At 37.5% G+C, this 18,974-nt stretch overlaps 1 protein-coding gene and 1 long non-coding RNA gene across 9 annotated transcripts in view; one reads left to right on the forward strand and one right to left on the reverse strand.

The window, feature by feature from the left end:
* ogdha (oxoglutarate dehydrogenase a) overlaps positions 1-18,974 on the reverse strand; it is a 75,766-nt gene that overhangs the window by 46,991 nt on the left and 9,801 nt on the right. For 2 of the 8 annotated variants that reach the window (NM_001444287.1, NM_001444286.1), the window contains 3 exon segments: positions 1,806-1,850; positions 5,412-5,514; positions 7,522-7,710. In NM_001444287.1, coding sequence (NP_001431216.1) covers positions 1,806-1,850; positions 5,412-5,514; positions 7,522-7,710 — 337 coding nt within the window. 8 annotated transcript variants of the gene reach the window in all.
* Positions 1,327-7,387, forward strand: LOC141375923 (uncharacterized). Its single transcript, XR_015498525.1, has 2 exons — positions 1,327-6,655; positions 6,890-7,387. It is a non-coding gene; the product is annotated as an uncharacterized LOC141375923 (long non-coding RNA).

Raw genomic sequence — 18,974 nt, forward strand, 5'->3', positions numbered from 1 at the left:
CATTTAAATGTGCGTGTCTGGTGTGCGATACTTCCAACTGTCACATGCGCGTCGTGCCGCATCCGGTGTGCGACCGCCTTTAGAATAGGTGACCAGAGCACCGCAATCTTTTCTCATTTAGTAGAGTGCAACCCAATGGCTTTTCGCACATGTTCTATGCTCTAAATTTAATTTAATTTGCAGCAGCTTAGAGGGCCTATTAATGGCTAGTTCTTTGATGTCGGCTTAGACATTCACAAGAATTACACTGTGATCAATAATAAGCTTTTAATCTTATACTTTCAACTGGCACATGAGCTTTTTCCCAGATAGACAAGCTATTTAAATTTGATGTGGTCTCTGTTGTACTATTGTTAAACTACTCTACAAAGACAAAACGTTGACGATAAGTAAGCTACACCACTGACATTTATTTTTTGATTGAATTAAAGAATTTCCTGACTTTCCTGACATAAACTGACTAGGTTGTGAGCCAGTTTGGAGGACATGAAAGTGTAAAAGTTATAATCAAAGTAAAACACCGTAATTTTACTTTTGGAAATTAGGATAAAATATAAAATGGTAACAGCCTAAGTAAGACTTAGGGTGCTTTCACACCTGTGAATCAATTCAGTTGTTCCGAAACAGGGATTAAAATTCAGGGATTAAAATACTTTGTTCTTCGTGTGGTTCGCTTTCACACTGCAAAGTTTTTAAACGGACCAGAAGAGCTAAAACAAGTCATGTGTGAGTAAACTCTCCTTACATTGGTCAGAGTTTCATTGTTTATTTTGCAGAGTTCCGCTCAGCTATCAGCAGGTTTGGTGGTGTTTGACAAAGTGCGCACAACGTGTCTGAAGAGCGAGGAGGGATGTGGTGGGGAGGGGTGAGAAAGGTGCGCGACGTATTTGAGGACCAGGAGGGAGACGCGCAATTTCCAGGAGATTATCACTCGTTTTAGTCTCCCGCATATGCACAGAGACTCCCGAAAGTTCTAGGAGACTTGGGATGTCTGGAATGACCTCCCGCCCCACTCATAATTCTCTTCAAATAGCTGTATGCCCATTACACATCCATAAAACTCTGTAATATAGCCGGGCTCGGATCGTATCACTTTCTCACTACAAGAGATCTGCTCCAGAGTTCGTTTCAATCGAGTTGAGACCACCTCATTCAGGCGATTTTGGACCGATTGTTTTGGCACGGATCCGAACTGCACTAACTGAGCAAACAAGACAAAAAAGTCTAGGTGTGAAAGCCCCCTAAAATTGGACAATGACTTCAATTTTCTTTCTTATTTCAACTTTATTAAGCATGGACCTTTCATTAAAAGAACATCTTATTTCTGCTACACTCTTACTTTGGAAATGTAAATGTAACCTATTTATTTTAATTGTAGGGAAACTGGGTGCCTAATAAAATTATTTTGGTCACACATTATGGTCACCCATTTATTTAAAAATGTCTCTATCCCAATATATAGAGAAAAGAACAAGAATAATGGCTGTCTTTTTTATAGTTTTAAATATATCTAAAAAGTTAAAACTCACACACTGATATTCAACACTGACCAATAACACCATTTGTCCCATGCACACTTTTGCCCTTGTGTAGAGAGTAGGAATAAACAAGCTTTAGATAACCAAACGACACCTTTTTTTCCTCAAAGTTTCTAGTAAAACTGTAGACAAATATAAAGCACAAATCAATGCGGCTACCACAAAACTAACAAAAAAATGCACTCAAAAAGCCACTAAAACTATTTGCAGCTACTAACACATAGATTTAAAGCAAGAGGCAAAGATTTGTTTGCCATGAAAGCCTACCTCCAATGGTTAGAGCACTTAGACGCTTCTTGACATGTGTAAGGTCTAGAGAGGCAGTAGTATGGGGAGAGAAAGAAAATCCACTAGAAGTTAGTGAATCCCAGAGTCTGTGCCATGAATCATCAAACATTAAGTTACTGGACTAAGATGCTAAATTATTGAAATTTGGACAGTTAACTCACAGATGTGATCCTGTGATCCTTAAAAACACAACTTTTCTTAACTTAAATCACACCAGGCATCAAACCAAGCAGTTCCTTAATGCTGAAGCAATACAATCACAACTTCAAGGCCCATGATACATAACAGCCGCCAAGACTTTAAAGGTTGAAGCTTAAATTATGCCTTATACACTGCAAAGCAGAACCAAGGCTGGCCACTGAGATGCTAAACACTGAAGCGCTGTTTGCCCTGCAGAAACCCAAGTGCTGTTCTACAAACCCAACTGTTGGAGCTTTTAAAAAACGCTGAGCATAAGACACATGCTCTGCACATTGTTACATTGTGGGTGTTTTAACAATGTGACACTTCTATTGAAAACAACAGAAAACAGTTCTGCAGTGGAAAAATGATTTGGTAGACACAATACCAATTGATATTATCCAAAAATAAATAAATAAATAAATGTTGAGAGTGCATTTTGAAATGGTAGTAGAAACTGGTAGATCTACTCCTTTACCAGCTAATGCATGGAATATAGAGGGAGGATTGAATAGACCACAGAGAATAACCAAATATTCATGGTCCCCATCCTGTCACACATACACTTCACACATCTGGATGAGGTTATATGCTATATGAATCTCGATGGACAGCCAATGATAATATATATTGTGTATGAAGAAGCTACTGAGAAAATATGGGATGTATTCACCCTATTATGATGCAATGTAATATGATTTCAATGATTTTTTTTTTTCTGTCAGGCTAACCTGACTTGTTCAGAGTGCATGTTGGACTATGGCAGGGCTCTTTTGTCACTGGTTCTGTTCATTATTTTTAAGAAAATAATTTCTAGCCTGGACGAGCTTTAATTCAAAGACCACAGAATTTCATCTCTCCTATTTGCAGATGATGTTGTGTTGGCTTCATCAGACTTGAACTTTCAGCATGCACTGGGATGGTTTACTGCAGAGTGTGTTGCGGCGGGATGAAAATCAGCACCTCTAAGTCTAAGTCCAAGGCCATGGCGCTGAACCAGAAAACAAGCAGCTTGACAACTCTAGGTTGGATAAGAGCCCTTTTTCTTGGGGTTTTGTTTATGAGTGAGAAAAAGAGATGTAACGCGAGACTGACATGCACATTGGTTCAGCAGCAATGCGGTCATTGTATCAGTACGTTGTGATAAAGGAGGAGTCAAAAGGCAAACTGAAAGAACAAGATCTTGGATGCGAGCGGCCTGAAATGAGCTTGCTTTGAAGGGTGGCATTGAGCACCCTAAGTCCCCGTTTACATTAATAAGCTTTAGTTTTAAAATGCATAAGTTTTGTTACTATTACGCCATCCATCCACACTATGTCGGAGTTTTCGAGCACCAAAAATGAAGCTTATTGAAAATACTGAAGAGGCCATCTTCATTTTAAAAAACTGCTGCTTCGTCTCAGTGTGGATGGCGGAAAACGAAGTCATCTAAAAATGGAGGCGATCAATTTGACAATCTGATTGGGGTTCAATATTAAGTAACCTACACACAGTTCGGTCTTGCATCCTTTCCTTGCAAGTTCAGAATTCGCAAGTTTGATATGGAAAACAAATTCCAGAGGACATGTCGGGTATCATTTTTACTAAATAGTGAGATTAGATCCAGAGGTAGATCCTTGATAAACAGTCCGGCGTGCACAGCTTTCATCGCTGCATTGTGCGTTTTCAACGGGTTACTGCCTTGCGCATAGCCGTGCATTTATACTTCTGCGCGCTGTTTGCGTTCCTCTGCAATTACACCTTTGAAACACTAGCTGGCAGTAGGTGTTTATGTTTCTGTGTCGAGTTTCTTCGCTGATGTTTTGTGTTATTGTGAACGCTACCTAAATATACAAGTGGCTCAAAGTCACTCATTCAGAGGCTGCATGCCAAGAGGGTGCAACAACTTTAATCATAAGGTAAACATAAAACAACAGTTTTCATCTAGAGCTCCTTTGCTGCATCAGCCGACCAATCACAGAGCTAGCGCTACTCGACACGTGTAGGTACATTTTTTGAGAGGTGCGTGTCAGAGTCGTCGAAGGCCACGGCGAGGGCTATGCGCCCACAAGTAAGCTGCACCGGAGCATAAGTGTGCACTTGACGCAGAAATATAAATTAGCCTTAAGCTTGAATCCATGTGTCTACTAAAGTACTTTTAAGAAATATGGGGACCATGCATAAAAACAAATTTAAAAATTATAATTAAACAACAATCTAAATATGAAACTAACACAACCAGAAGGTCTCAGAAAATCTATCTTAATGATTGATTGATTTATTCAGTCATTAATTTAACTGATTAATTCAAATGACTGCTTTATTAAGAAATAAAGCATCAATCATTGAATCTGTGGCTCATTCGATTTGTTCAAAACCACAGATTCATTCAGGGATGTTTCCCGATTGCCAACTATGGTCTCAAGTACCACTAAACTGTTAACGACTTGTGTTCAAAGTTGCTTTTGCGAGCACATCCCAATAACAAAACATTGCTGTGTGTTGCTCAGAGACCCACAACAGTTTTCTAGGAGATTTTAGATTTTTTTTCTTTCAATACACAAGTTTATATTTAATGTACAAGCCTCAGCTGTGAGCTGCCATTACCACACTTAGTGAACGTAGCATTATTCGAGGTGATAGATCTCCCAAACACGGTTCTTCCCAAATTCAATACTGCATTGTAATTAGTTTTAACAGTATTATCAATTAAATGCATTCTCAAGTACAGATATTTCTATGACTTTCACAAAAAGCCCTAAAACAAGCCTGTTATTTACATTTTTTCCGTGTTTTTTAAGACGATATAAACCCTGAAGTTAGAAATAAGGATGCTTACTTTACAACTGTATTCAGTGCTTTGTTTTCTTAATTGAAACGCATCATTTGCGCTCCCTATCCTCTAGTTCTGAACCATGGTGGATACATGTACAAATGTAACATGACATGGTATCTGCAACTCAGTCAAGCCTAAACTACGCAGAAAGAATCTTTTAGCAAAGCTTAAGCAAAGAAGAAAATGGTAAGTAGTATGCATGTGAATGCAGGGTCAAATCATATGAACATCAAGCCAAGTCTCTAGAACGACAGGTCAAGTTGAACAGAGCAAAATCTTTCAGGACAGCTCAAGCATCAAACTGTAAGGAAAGGACTTGAATAACCAATACTGGATTGATGGACAGGCTTTGTCTTTTAGTGAAAACTAAGTACAATGCTGGTGCCCTTTATCACAGCACATCCAGAATCACAGTAGTCAGTCTAAAAAAATCTGTACTTGCTTTCCAGGAAAGTTGGAATGTCTCAAACTGAATACGATTTTTTTTTACTTCAATTATGAAGGTGGTGTTGTCATTCAAACCACAAACTGTCATGGAAAGCAGTTACGACTACCTATGTAAAGACTGGCAGACATTCACAATTCCTCACCGAGTTTATCCGATGATGTAATAATGTCGGTGGGAACGCATGAATCCAGATCAGCATCCATGATCCCAAGAGGGTCCAGCTGAGCCACATGGTGACCACGTATCTACAGGAGACAAGAGGTCCCGCCACAAAAAGGGAGCCAAACGCAAAACCACCCACAGGAAAAAGATGTAGAAGGGGCAGAAAGAAGGTTGAGATGTTGTGGAAGTTTGATCGTAGATGAAGTGTCGGGTGTAGAGGAGGGGTTGAAAAACGGGGTAAGAGGAAGTGAGAGAAAGAGGGACAGATAAAGGGAAGGGGGAAAGCAACAATCACACAAAACAGGCTCATTAATGGCGGTCTGTTGAGCTGTGGGGGAAAGAAAACATTTCTCACCAACATGCTGGAACCCAGTAGCTACTGGGGCCTCGTCAAAATTTACACAACTGATGCCAAGTGGGTCAAGGTTTGCATTGTGATGCCCCATTACCTGAAAACAAGGCAACAGCAGTCACAAGACATGAGGAGTTCACCAAGCAGATCCTAGGATCTTATGATTGTTAAATGATGCAACCAAAATGAGGTATTGCACAATTTAGTATCTTAAACCAAATGGGTCTATAAGCTAGAGGTTGACCAATATATTGGTTCCGTGGCCTTTGTATAACAGCACCCTAAAGAGGTGAAATACAACCTGACAGACTCTAAATCAGTTGAACTTTTGCTTTTGTCCATATGCAGGGTTACGGTGTATTGCAATCACCCAGTCTTTATCCCGGCTCAGCATGGGTTGGGTGCAGTAGAACTGGTAGGTTACACAAGGGGGCTTATCCAGGATGGGAGTGATGTTTAGGGGAGGTGAGTGTAACAGAGGCCAGCTAGCGAAGTGCTGTGCTTGGAAACCTCACTCCTCTGAACCCAAAAGGGTGCTCTAGTAACAGATGCTAGAGGCCATGGTTTTAAGCCTCCCAGTCAGAGAAACCGACTCCCATACAAAGAAGAATCACTGATTTGATCCCAGCTCAAACTAAGTTGGGTGCAATAGGACTGGTGGGTTTAAAGTGGGGGCTCGTCCGGTATAGGAGTGATGTTTAGGGGGTGAGTGTAGAGGTCAGCTAGCAAAGTGCAAGGCAATTTAAACCTCACTCCTCTGACTTCTAAAGGTGCTCTAGCAACAGAAGCTAGAGGCCATGGTCTTTAGCCTTCTTGTTAGAGCAACCAACTTCCAAGCAAAGAATCGGCGGTTTGATCCCAGCTCAGCGTAGGTTGGGTGCAGTAGCACTGGTTTATTATACGTGGGGGCTCGTCCGGTATAGGAGTGATGTTTAGGGGGTGAGTGTAGAGGTCAGCTAGCGAAGTGCAATGCAATTTAAACCTCACTCCTCTGAATTCTAAAGGTGCTCTAGCAACAGACGCTAGAGGCCATGGTCTTTAGCCTCCTTGTTAGAGCAACCAACTCTCAAGCAAAGAATCGCTGGTTTGATCCCATCTCAACATAGGTTAGGTGCAGTAGAAACATGAAGGATTACACGTGGGGGCTCGTCCGGGATGAGAGTGATGTTTAGGGGGTGAGTGTAACAGAGGCCAGTAAGCAAAGTGCTATGCAATTTAAACCTCACTTCTCTGACTTCTAAAGTTGCTCTAGCAACAGACACTAGAGGCCATGGTTTTTAGCCTCCTTGTTAGAGCAACCAACTCCCAAACAAAGAAATCTCTGGTTTGATTCCAGCTCAGCGTGGGTTGGGTGAAGTAGGACTGCTGGGTTACATTAATTTTATAATCAAGTTTCAATTTTAACTTGAATGGGTTTTGTTTGTACTGATTTTAGAAATTAGGTAATTAATATATCATCTGCCAGACATTTCCACCTTTAATTAATTTTATAGGCAAAATCCAATACTGGCCAACCTCTGCTGTCTGCTTAGTGAATGTTCTTCTCCTGTGACCTCAAAAATGTATCCTCTAAAAATGATCTTTTTTTTTTTTTTTTACTAAAATGACAGTAAATACAGATCTCTTACCTTGGTACAGTTTTAAGTTGCAATCTGGTTAAAGGCAGCACTGAGATATCAACTTCAAGATGATCATTTAAAAGAAAATGCAGAGGACTGTTAAATATCTTTGCGTGTACCTGATAGGCCCTGATAAGGGACTGAACTGCCAGATGGTCTTCCACCAGCTTCTCTACATTCGGCTGCGCCCCCACGAGTGACTGGGCCTGAGCAAGTCCAGCCAGGCTCACACCCAATGGAGGAGGACTCTGGTAAGCTGTACCTGGAGGGGCACCAGCGTTTGCATTCCTGAAGAAAATGTCCCAAGACTGAAAAGCAGAAAGGGAGCAAGGACTTAGATTTCCCCTCACAATAAGGAAACATTAATAATAATAACAGGGCTAGAAATTAACTTTTTTACTTGGTAGCACCGGTGCTCCCAACTTCAAATATTTAGGAGCACCAAAATAAATTTAGGAGCACCAGAAAAAATTTAGGAGCACCCGCCAAAACTGAATGAGCACCGCTGCAAATTGCTTTTTAAAGGATTTATTGTATTTTAAAACAACATCAATAGGACTGACAAAAAACAGAAACAACTATCTAACTAATGCTGCGAAGACATTGATATTTGTGTGCAATAAATCCAAAATGAATGTCTAATAATTAGGCCATAGAAAATAATGATGATGAAAATGACAATAATAATAACAATGAATTACATTTCTCATTATGATACTGCCTTGAATGTGCATGAATGTAGGTTATCTGCTATAAAAAGTCTGTTACTTTATGAAAAATAATTGTATAGTTTGCATCAAACAAAAATGAAGCATTGCAGTAAGAAATATTTATTTTGTACTGCTGTTTTTATATGCATGTCAATTTAATAAATAATATTTCTGCTACAAAACAAACAAAAGATTATAATAAATCATTCAATTCAATGATGAAAGCTGCAAAGCAGTCATCAGTAAATAAATAAAAAATAAAAATAATATACACCTCAAAAAAGAATAGACAAAAGAAAGAAAGTAAAGTCTCACTTCTATCACTCTTTAAAAGTTTTGGTTTCAGTTTGTGTCAATTTAAAGGTTCAGTCTTTTGTCTTTTCATGTTTGTGGAAAAGCTGGCGAGTCAGCCGACCCAATTTATGAGCAGGCAGCGCAAGATTCTTGCGAATACCACCGGCGTAATACCGCTGTTTATTATGAGACGCAGTTTCAGTGTAAACTTAGTAAAGGCGAGCTGTCTTGGCGATGATATGTACAGTAGTAGATTTGACTTTTAGCGGACATTTGCGCTGAACACGCAGTGAATGCGACGCATGGAGATTCGGGCGCCTTCTCCAAGAAGCGCGTACTCGATTGATCTCAGCTGGCGGATCATTATTCACCACGTGACGTGTCATGATTGCTCTCATCTGCACCTCAATTTTAGGTGGGGTTTGCAAACCTGTGTGCTTTAAGTTTTTACTCTTCAGCCGTTTGCATTTCCCGTGGTCATAAAAGCTCCTTCCCTGTCATCTGACAGCGGAATAGCTTGAGTGATTGACAGCTAATATGAACCAATATAGCGGCAGGGAAGAGCGATTCAGCACGTTTTTACAAAAAATCAGAACAGGTCGCACTACAACCATTATCTGCAGTCGCACTAATACGCCCAAATATATTATGAGGTCGCATAGATTAATTTTCGGGCGCATATGCGACCAAAATGGTCGCAATTTCGAGCCCTGAATAATAATAATAATAATAATAATAATTTATTTCACATTGTGATTTTTTTATTCTCTGATACATATTGCGATATAAATACAATTTAACTAGATGAGTTAAATAAATGCTTGTAAAGAATCTATAAATAATTATTAATAATTCTGAAAAAAATGTGTGCAAAAACAAACAATAATTCTGTAGGGAAGTGCATAAAATAGGATAAACAATTTACAATTATAAAAATCCAATAAAGAAGAATATGCTAATTAAATAAACAGTGTTTATTGTTTTGCGAAGAGTCGAAATGGATTTAGGTATACAGTCATTGAATAATTAAATGTAAAATGACACTGCAAAGTCTTTGTTTTATAAAAAAAATTATAATAAAATGAATTACTATTAATTTTTTAAAAGTTATAGATGGTACATTTTCTTTGTTTCTGCTTGAATGCATTTAAAAATAATTATAATCCAGCCTCAACATCGCATACACTCGCGATGTGACTATTGCGAATGATAACACTGCGATATCAATGCTGAATTGATACACTGTGTGACCCTAATACGAAAGCAAATATGCAAGTCATTGTTTCCAGGTTTCTTTAAATGATCTTCTTTTGTGTTTACAGAAGAAAGAATTTCAAACAGATTTGGAACAAATAAAGTCAACTTAGTTTATGACAGAATTTTTATTGATTCCCCCTACCAATGTATGCTCCATAACAGCAGAAGCAGAACCTGTTCTATATTATGTGTCCACAGACTGACTTGTGTATGCACAAGATGAGATGTATCTTATATTTCCATTGTTTGACGGATGTGTGTCACCATTACATGCTCGCTGTTTGTCTTAAGTGAATAAAAAAAACTGTCTAATTATATTTAAAAATAATTATGATTGCTGTCTCTCCATATACACAAGTGTGTATTTCACAAACCATAAATTTTATGTTTTGCTAGTACTTATGTGTAATTCAATATAAGTCTAAAATAAAAGTTATTTGTTTGAAAACATGGATCAATTATCCTTTATGACAATCACCCACGCGGCAACATCCTGCTCTACCTCGTAAAGCTAATACAGCAGTAACTGAAACTGCAATTCATCGACTGGCCTTTGGGGGCTGGCTCCAGATGTTCACTGACTGCCATAATAAACTGGCTGTTTTTACCTGGTACAAAATGTTTTTTTTGGTGCATATAACTAATACTTGGGATGCCACTGTTCTCAATATAATATTGAACCGTTCGGTTTTCAAAGATTAGGATTTCATGTGTTCCCCAGTTTGTACATGGGCTACCAGGAGCTGTGAGATTTCAGTGTTAATTTTTTTATACAATACACAAGGAACTAGTGTACTTTTCTTGACTTTTAAGTGAAACAAAATGGGTTTTTGTTCTTTTCTTCTTAACCTCTTACTGTTCCTATTGCCTATATAAAAAAAAAAAAAAAAAAACACGTGTCAAGCCATGAGAACCAAACCGAACCAAACCAAAAACCATGTTAAAAAACCGTGGTATGTATTGAACCATGGGCTAAATGTATTGTTGCATCCCTAGCTAATACTGTACCTTTCATGAGAACTGTGAACTAATATGTTTCAATTAGAATAAGTCTGCATAAATAAGGGGCGTGGCCACTTGAATGACAGCTAGGTCTCGCTGGTCGCTGTCATGTCAACTTAGCTAATTAGCCGCTGAACTCGACATCGCTTTTTTGTTTTATTTTATGTGGCTTTACACAATCAATTGTCTTTTGGAATTATTTTCTACAATTATCAGATGATATGGCATCCTGTGTGCACTTAATTGTGCTCACAAACCATTTAAGTGGCCTCCATTTCCCAGGGGAGTGAAATTCTTATTCTTGAAAATTCTTGAACAGTCATCTGAAACGTTGTAATACTGTATTATGCCTGGATTTCACCTTGCGTTTACTACTACAGACATATATTATATACAGACACATAATATATTTGAAGTATTCAGAATTAAAATAATTTTTTCCTTTAGAAAAACGTCATAAGAACAATGCTTAGTGGCTCAAAGTATTACAACAGTGTTTTTAAAAGACTAAATTTATTGATATAGTACACAATCAAGCAAATGTGGTAATGAAGTTAGCAGGGTAATGAAGTGTTAAGCATTTCTACCAAAGAAAACCCCATTTAGGCAAAATGCAAGAAGGCATCTGTAGCTCCGCCCACGTCCTTCTGCTTTGCCCATTTTTGGTTACCTGTGGTGGGTGTGATGACACGCAAACAAAATGTTGGACAGTTGGACACGCCCACTTGTAGCTTCATTTGTGCTCTTCAGAAACCTATAGGGGACGTTACAGATACTACGTTCATATTTTTTAGTCCATGCAATCTCCACATGCCTCTTTCTAAACCTGCAGCACAAGACATTGCAGGAAACACATTTGAATTTTAGCAGAAGATGACGTGCGCTCTGAATGTTCTAATCACACCGCTAGGGTCATCATCACACTGGTGTGATTGTACGTGAGAAAGGATTAAAGTATAAAACATCTGACATGTCAACATCATCCGTAAAGAGATTATTTTCATTTGTCGGGGACATTATCAGTCAAGATTGGGCTTGTCCTGAAAAAGCAGACATGCTAATTTTAAACTGCTATGTGAGATTTAAAGATCTTAAGTGTTCAGCAGTAAGCCTTGCATACTTACTGACTAGTTTCTACATTAAAAAAACTATTTGAACTTTTTAGAGTAAAATCTTTTACTGTGTTTTGTTCCTTTGTGGAAAACGCAAACAACAAAAAAATTGTATTCAGTCCATATTTAACCTCTTTTTAAATCACATAATCTGACCAGACGCTAATATATAAATGAATGAATTATAAAGTTGAAGTCAAAATCATTAGCCATTTTGTGAATTTTATTTTCTTTTTCAAATATTTCCTAAATGATGTTTAACAGAGCATAGACTTTTTCATAGTATTTCATATATGTTTTTCTTCTAGAGAAAACCTTATTTCAGCTAGTATTGAAGCATTTTTAAATTTTTAAGGTCAATATTAATAAGCAATAATATTAAGCAACATTTTTTTCTCGATTGTCTAGAGAACTACAAACTATCATCATACAATGACTTATTAGTATAAAGCAGAAATGCTCAAACTAAGGCTTGCAGGCCAAAGTAGGCCCATGATAACCTTCGATTTGGCCCACCATCCAATTTGAGTAGAGGGAGAATAAGTTCACATTTAAATGTAACCTTTTATTTGTTTGTTTTATTGTTAAGCTACAAAAAAAGCCCACTAAAATTGAACATTTTAATTTAAATGGTGTCAATTAATCAGATTTAGGTTTAAATGTACATACTGTCAGCCAACAAGTAGAGGACTTAAGTGAGCAAATCAAAGCAAAGGCAGATTCTGCTTGACTAGTGTGTTCAACATTGAACTCTACTGTCTAATAAATATGATTATGCTTTTAATCAAATCACAAGAATGATAAATTAAACATTTACACTGCATTGGTTAATACTATTAAAAGTATGCTTTTTTATTATTTAATATTATGAAATAAATTACCCATGGCAGCTTCAGTTTAACATAGTTTAGTATATTTATCTTTGGCCCAGCGCTATCAATGATATTTGGTTTCTGGCTCTTTCATACAAAAAAAGTCTGGGCATCCCTGGTATAAAGTAAAATGGTTTATTGTGTTTTTCCTTTGTGCAATACACAAAGAAAAACAAGTTAATCGTTAACTGAAACAGTATCGTTCAGAAAGCTGATATCCAAATAAAGGTATTGGTATCTATTTTGGACATTGTTGAACTCTGTCCATCTTAGAGCTGCAAGACATTACTACAATAACTGATTAATCTATTGATTATTTGAATGATAAATCTATTAATCATTGTCTACTAATTGAACGAACTATTGAATGATTACACTGTTGCAAGTTCTACCTTGTGTTTATTGCACACAAAGGCATTTTTAGCTTTAAGTTTTGTGAAACTTTCCCTTATTCAATACTAGTTTAAAATAATTTGCACTCATAACTCGGCACGGATTCATTCAAGAGGTTGGATTACACTCTAGTGTTAAACTGGGGTAGCGTTGATATCTTGATATTGCAGGCACTTGCATTAGGTCATGTGATCGAATGAATACTTGACAACAAGAATGTTCGTTGACAAATAGTTGACAAACCGTTTCAGCCCTAGCCCAGTCCAACCTGATTGTGAACAATTCATTCTTTTGAACAGTTTTTTTTTTTTCTTGTGAGCTGGTAGAATTACTTACACAAAATGTATCTGGGAGAATTTTTGAACAGTAGCACTATGCGTAGCAGAGAATTTCACATTGCCTGTGCCATTATTTATTGAATAACAAGGCCCAGTCCAGCAAACACAAGTCTGCCTTCTGGTACCGCTCAGATCTTGAGTAACTTTAGTGTTTGATTAAGGTTGTTTGACTAACGTGTGTTTGATTAAGGTTGGAGCAAAATTCAGCAGGACTAAACTTGCACGCCTGTGTTGTTTGTAGATTACACACACTATCATAATTGCTAATTTTGTGTGCTTGACAGATCTAACCCATTTTTAATCGTTTATTAGTACAAAACAGCTCATTATGCTGCCTGATTAGTGTTACTTTTGCTTTTTTATATATGTATTGGCTTATGACTGCATGGTTTTGAATTGCAATTCAAACTATTATGCGCGTTTACTGCACTTGTATCCCCTTTAGCAGCTAAAATGTAAAGTCTCACACATTCACAAGAAATCTTTCATGTTAAAAAGTAACGAGAGTAACTAAAGGATTTCTATAGAGCAATAACAATTATTTAAATGACTTTTAAAATTAAGTTCAGACATAATGTAATTACTTGAGTAACTGCGGTTTCAGTTAGGTGAAAATTAGGGATGCCACTGTTCTCAATATAATATTGAACCATACAGTACGACATCTACGGTTCAATACCCGCTTGTGAATTCCGGTTTTCTCGGTTTTGCATTTAAATAATTTATGTGCGTTTTATATCTCCCCGATTTGACTGTGTGTGCCTCCAGCTGAGATGAGGAAACTCCTCCCCACAAGTAAATATCCAATCACTATGCTCTAAAGTTAGGGGGCGCTTGACCATCATTCCACACTTTAACATTGTGAGCGGCGGTGAAGTGAGGTTGAGGCAACAGCATGAGGAAGCGCAGGCGAAGTGAGGCAACAGTACGAGAAATCGTTCTTTCAAATCTGCGGTGTGAGGACATTTCGGTTTTGCTGGTAAGTATTATGCCAATAAAAGAAAAAACGGTGAACAAAAAAATAACTGTGTGCAAGCATTGTTTTACATGCATAACCATGACAGCACATCTGCAGCCCACACACCCAGCAATATCACTGTCTGAAGGCAGGATAGCAGAGAAGGTAATAAAGTCCTCCAAAAAGCAACAATCCCTCGCTGAATCTTTAAAGCAAACATACCCAACTGGTTCAGAGAGACACATAAAAATAACAAAAGCATTGTGGGTATTTATTGCTAAAGATTTGCTGCTGTTTTCAGTGATTGGAGATGCGGGCTTTTGTCATTTTATAAAAGCACTCTATCCTCGTTACAAACTACAGTCTCGCATTTTTTCAGCACCGAGATAATTAAGATGGTTTATTTATGCTTACTTAAGTACAAATACGTTTATTTGAAATGGCCAATTCATCTTTATTACCTTCACATTTATGTTTATTTTCAAAGTGTAGGATTTTATGTTCAGTGTTATTTTTTATACAATATACTAGGAACTAGTGTACTTTTCTTGGCTTTTAAGTAAAACAAAATGAGTTTTGCAATAAATCGTTTTTATTCGTTTTCTCTTTAACCTCTTACTTATCCTATTGCCTATAGAATAAAAAAAAAACACGTGTCAAGGCATGAGAACCGAACCGAAAACAGTGTTAAAAAACCGAAGTATGTATTGAACCGTGGGCTAACTGTATTGTTGCATCCCTAATAAATGTATGGTCATTTATGTATCACATGGCTAAAGGTAGGTAGGATATAATTATGTAAGGGAAGACAAATAAGGTTTGAAAAAAGAAGCTTTGCCGACTGTGTGCTAGTTTAAAGTTGAGCTTGTACACAGAGGCTGATTCACAGGCACACTAAGGGCCCTATTATACACCCGGTGCAATGTGGCGCAAGGCAAGACGCAACTGTTGTTTGCTAGTTTCAGCTCGGCGCATGAGTCGTTTTGACACTGCGCATGGACTGTCAAAATAGAGCCCTTAGGCTTATCTATAGCTGAGACTATAAACTAAAGACCGTTCAGATGTTGCGTTTTTTGTGAGCAAGTTCGTTATTTTCAATGGAGGTACGCGGCTTGCTCGTGCATATTGGGAATCAACGAGCGTGAACGGTCTGATGTGCTCATGCTTTCCAGGCGCACCTTGTTGAAAGAATGCTGCGAGCGCATCGCGAGTCACGTGACAAAAACAGAATGATCAGCTTCATACTTTGTTTATTACTTTTGTTTGAATGCCAAAAACTTTCACTTACTTAAGTCCAAAGAGAAATGGACCATTGTTTGGTTTTTATTATTATTTTGTGCTGTATTATTTGGCTACTTAGCAGCAATAAATAACACTTTACAAAAATCGCATAAAAACTTCTTAGATTTTAAACTAGTAGTGTTTTGAAATTAATGAATGTATAATAACCGTGATAACTGTAAAACCTTCATCACTACTCAGAACATAATCGTACAACCAAAATCTGTAAATCGCTGCATTCTTATGGGGAACTTGGATCTAAAATACAACAGCAATCCTGCAAAACAACAACAATTTTTGATAATTATAGATTTAATATTAACCCAATGCAGAAAAAAAATGTAGCATGATCTAAGCAAATTTTACATTTTAAAACGTGAATATAAAAGGGGTTTTTATAACCGGGGGTTATTGGGTAATTTAAATAAGATCTCATTAGAACTCCAGCAAAGGAAAACAACTAAAAGCTCATAATGAAGCAGTCACATGTCAGTGTGTCCTGGAGCGGGCACACTCCCATGACTACTCTAAAAATACTACTATAGGTCACAGTAATGTGACCTTGCACACACACAAACTGCAACCAGTCAGGACCTGATTTTTGGCACTGGACTGCAGGTACTGCACGTAATAATCGTAATTTGCAAAGTTATTGCACTGGAATTTCTCAAGCTTCTGCACTGATCCTGGACATTCCCACTAAATTTGCTTCATTATAGCAAGAGGGTCCAGTTTTTCACTGGAGTTTTTGATCAATTAAACTTGATTCCAGTTCGTCCATATTTTAAAATGCTGTTTTCTTGCCATTCTTAATTAAGTTAAAGTTTGAAATCAAGCATCCTTCTTTTATATAATCCGACACTAGAGCTAAAAGCTGTAAAATATCTGTAACTAAAAAGAATTGGTTCCAAGTTGAAGATCATTTGAGTGAACTAATGTAAGTTACAGTTTAATTGTCTCTGTGTGAGATTGGGGGCTGACAAGCTGACAAAACATTGCTGTCACTTTGATACAAGTTTTATTTATGGAGAAAATGACAAAGCACTGGGTTTGGGTGTTCCGTGTTTGAGATAATTAGTCTTTCGAAATGTGTCTATTCCATACAAACTCTTATCACGTGACTCGTGGTGCGCTCCCGGCATTCATTCAAGTGTGTGCGTCTGGAAGGTGGGAGTGCGTCACGCTGCTTGCACATGCTGGCAGCGCACTTTCATTGGAATAACTTGCGAACTCTAGAAAAGACGCAATATGCAAACAGCCCCTAAATGGCCGCCATTGTTTGTGATCTCCAGCAGTTGATCTTCTTGCACAGACATGCTGGGGTCTGTTCTTCGTAGCTGGCTTAAATGATCTAAGATGATTTGGCAGATCCTGGATCTTTTAATACTGATCTTTGGCTAATTTGGTTCTTCAAACAAGTTTGTGAATCAGATTAAAATGTCTGGATGAACTGATCTGAGAACGCTGCTTGTGTTGTGAAGGACAGATCTATCAATCCTTAAAATCATGATCAGCAATGCAACGATTGGCTGACGGCACAGCAGCGTAATGACATAATCTGATTAATATTCAATTATCCATGTGAGCAAAATTAAATCAAATTAGTAGAAAATGGTTTGTTAAATATGACACGCAACAACTTTACGCCTTGTTCTGGGCTGCATGCTTGGCACTTTCATGTGTCAGGAGCAATTTATTAAGTTTTAAAGTTAGAGCGGATTTTCCTTATTATAGTAGTATTATTGTAGCCGGTTTTTTTAATCGGTGTAAAGAATAACTGGATGTTTACAAAAGCATTTTGATATTGGGAAAGGTGTCTGCAACTTTTATGAAGCATCAAATCACCGTCATATTAACTAACAAAACATTTACAAACTTTATAAATAACTATAACTTTATATATATATAGTTAAAAATATTTACTATTTTCCTCAAGTGTGTATAACTCTTACTGTAAGAAAATATCAGAATTCGGTACATACTTTCTGCATTACCTTAGCTTGAACTGACCTGATCTAATCCTGTTTATATGAATTGCACCTGCTCCCGACCAGGTTTAAGCTACCAGAACTGTTGCTATGACAACAACTCTCCGATCAGTTTTGAAGAACGAAACTATCCTGGATCGTGTCAAATCATCATAAACCAAATCCAGCTAACTGACCAATCCACGTACGAAGAACGAACCCCTGGATTCACCTGATTTGTTGACAAATGGGTTGCGGTTCTATTTCTTGGTCATTCACTGGGCGATTTCCCCTCAAGCCTAGTTCACACTACAGGATTTTCAACATCGGCAGATCACTGTGCTGTTCACACTACTCGACACTACGTAAATGATCCACAAAAGGGGGGTCACACACTACATGATCTGACAACAACTCATTCCCCAACAGCTCAGTCAAGCTACTAAACCACAGCAAATAAAATGTTGAGGGAGGAGCCATTTGAAAACGCTGAACACCATTGGCTTCTTGTGTGCTGACATCACTGACAGCGTTTCAAGCTTTCAAAGGAGCATTTAAAAACATCGTCAATCAGCTGATCAGATCAATCACTCATCTGCAAGGTTCAAGCTATTCGATAAACAGTTTTTAATTGTTGTAATTTAATGACTCTTTTAAATAAAACTAACATATCTATGACACCCTGACATTTCCTAAAAATCTGTGTATTTCTTTCTAATGTTATTTTTTTTTAAATACAAACAGCAAAGAATTGAGCATTACTAGCTTTAATTACCATATTATTCAAAATGACTGCATGCATGTCTGTTACTTTTCACTGTGACTTTAAATACGCATGCATTTTTTGCCTAGCAACTTCCTGCTAACATAAACATAACTTTCTGACAGATAAACATAAATTTACTTCAGATACATCTTTCAAAACAGCGTTTTCTGTGCTGTGAAATAGCAACTGTTTGAAAGTGAAAATGAAAGCAAGGACCAGACCTTTGAGTGTTCTAGTTTTTACTACATATTCATAGGCTGTATCACCAAAAAAATAAAAAAATTGAGGATAAAGGTGTCATAAAATATGATGACAGACATTCAAAGCCTAATTTTAATATCTCAATATAAGTTTTGAAAGTAAATATGATGTGACAATATAAAATCTTATAGGAGAACGGTCAGAATGACCAGTAGTATGGTGTTTGTAATAGTTAGAGAATTCTAGTTTAACAGTTAATATAGTCTACTCTTGTGTCTGTGATAACACAGAATGAAGCTAGTGCATCGATGCCCATTTTGGCCAATCACAGACGTTTCGGAGCACACGGCCATTCAGCTCATGCTGATATGCTCTCTCACTGGCTGCAGCTCGTCACTACATCTGACCGCACATGGGGTTG

The sequence above is a fragment of the Danio rerio genome, chromosome 8, assembly GCF_052040795.2.
Source record: "Danio rerio strain M-AB ecotype USA chromosome 8, GRCz13ab, whole genome shotgun sequence".
Lineage (NCBI taxonomy): Eukaryota > Metazoa > Chordata > Actinopteri > Cypriniformes > Danionidae > Danio > Danio rerio.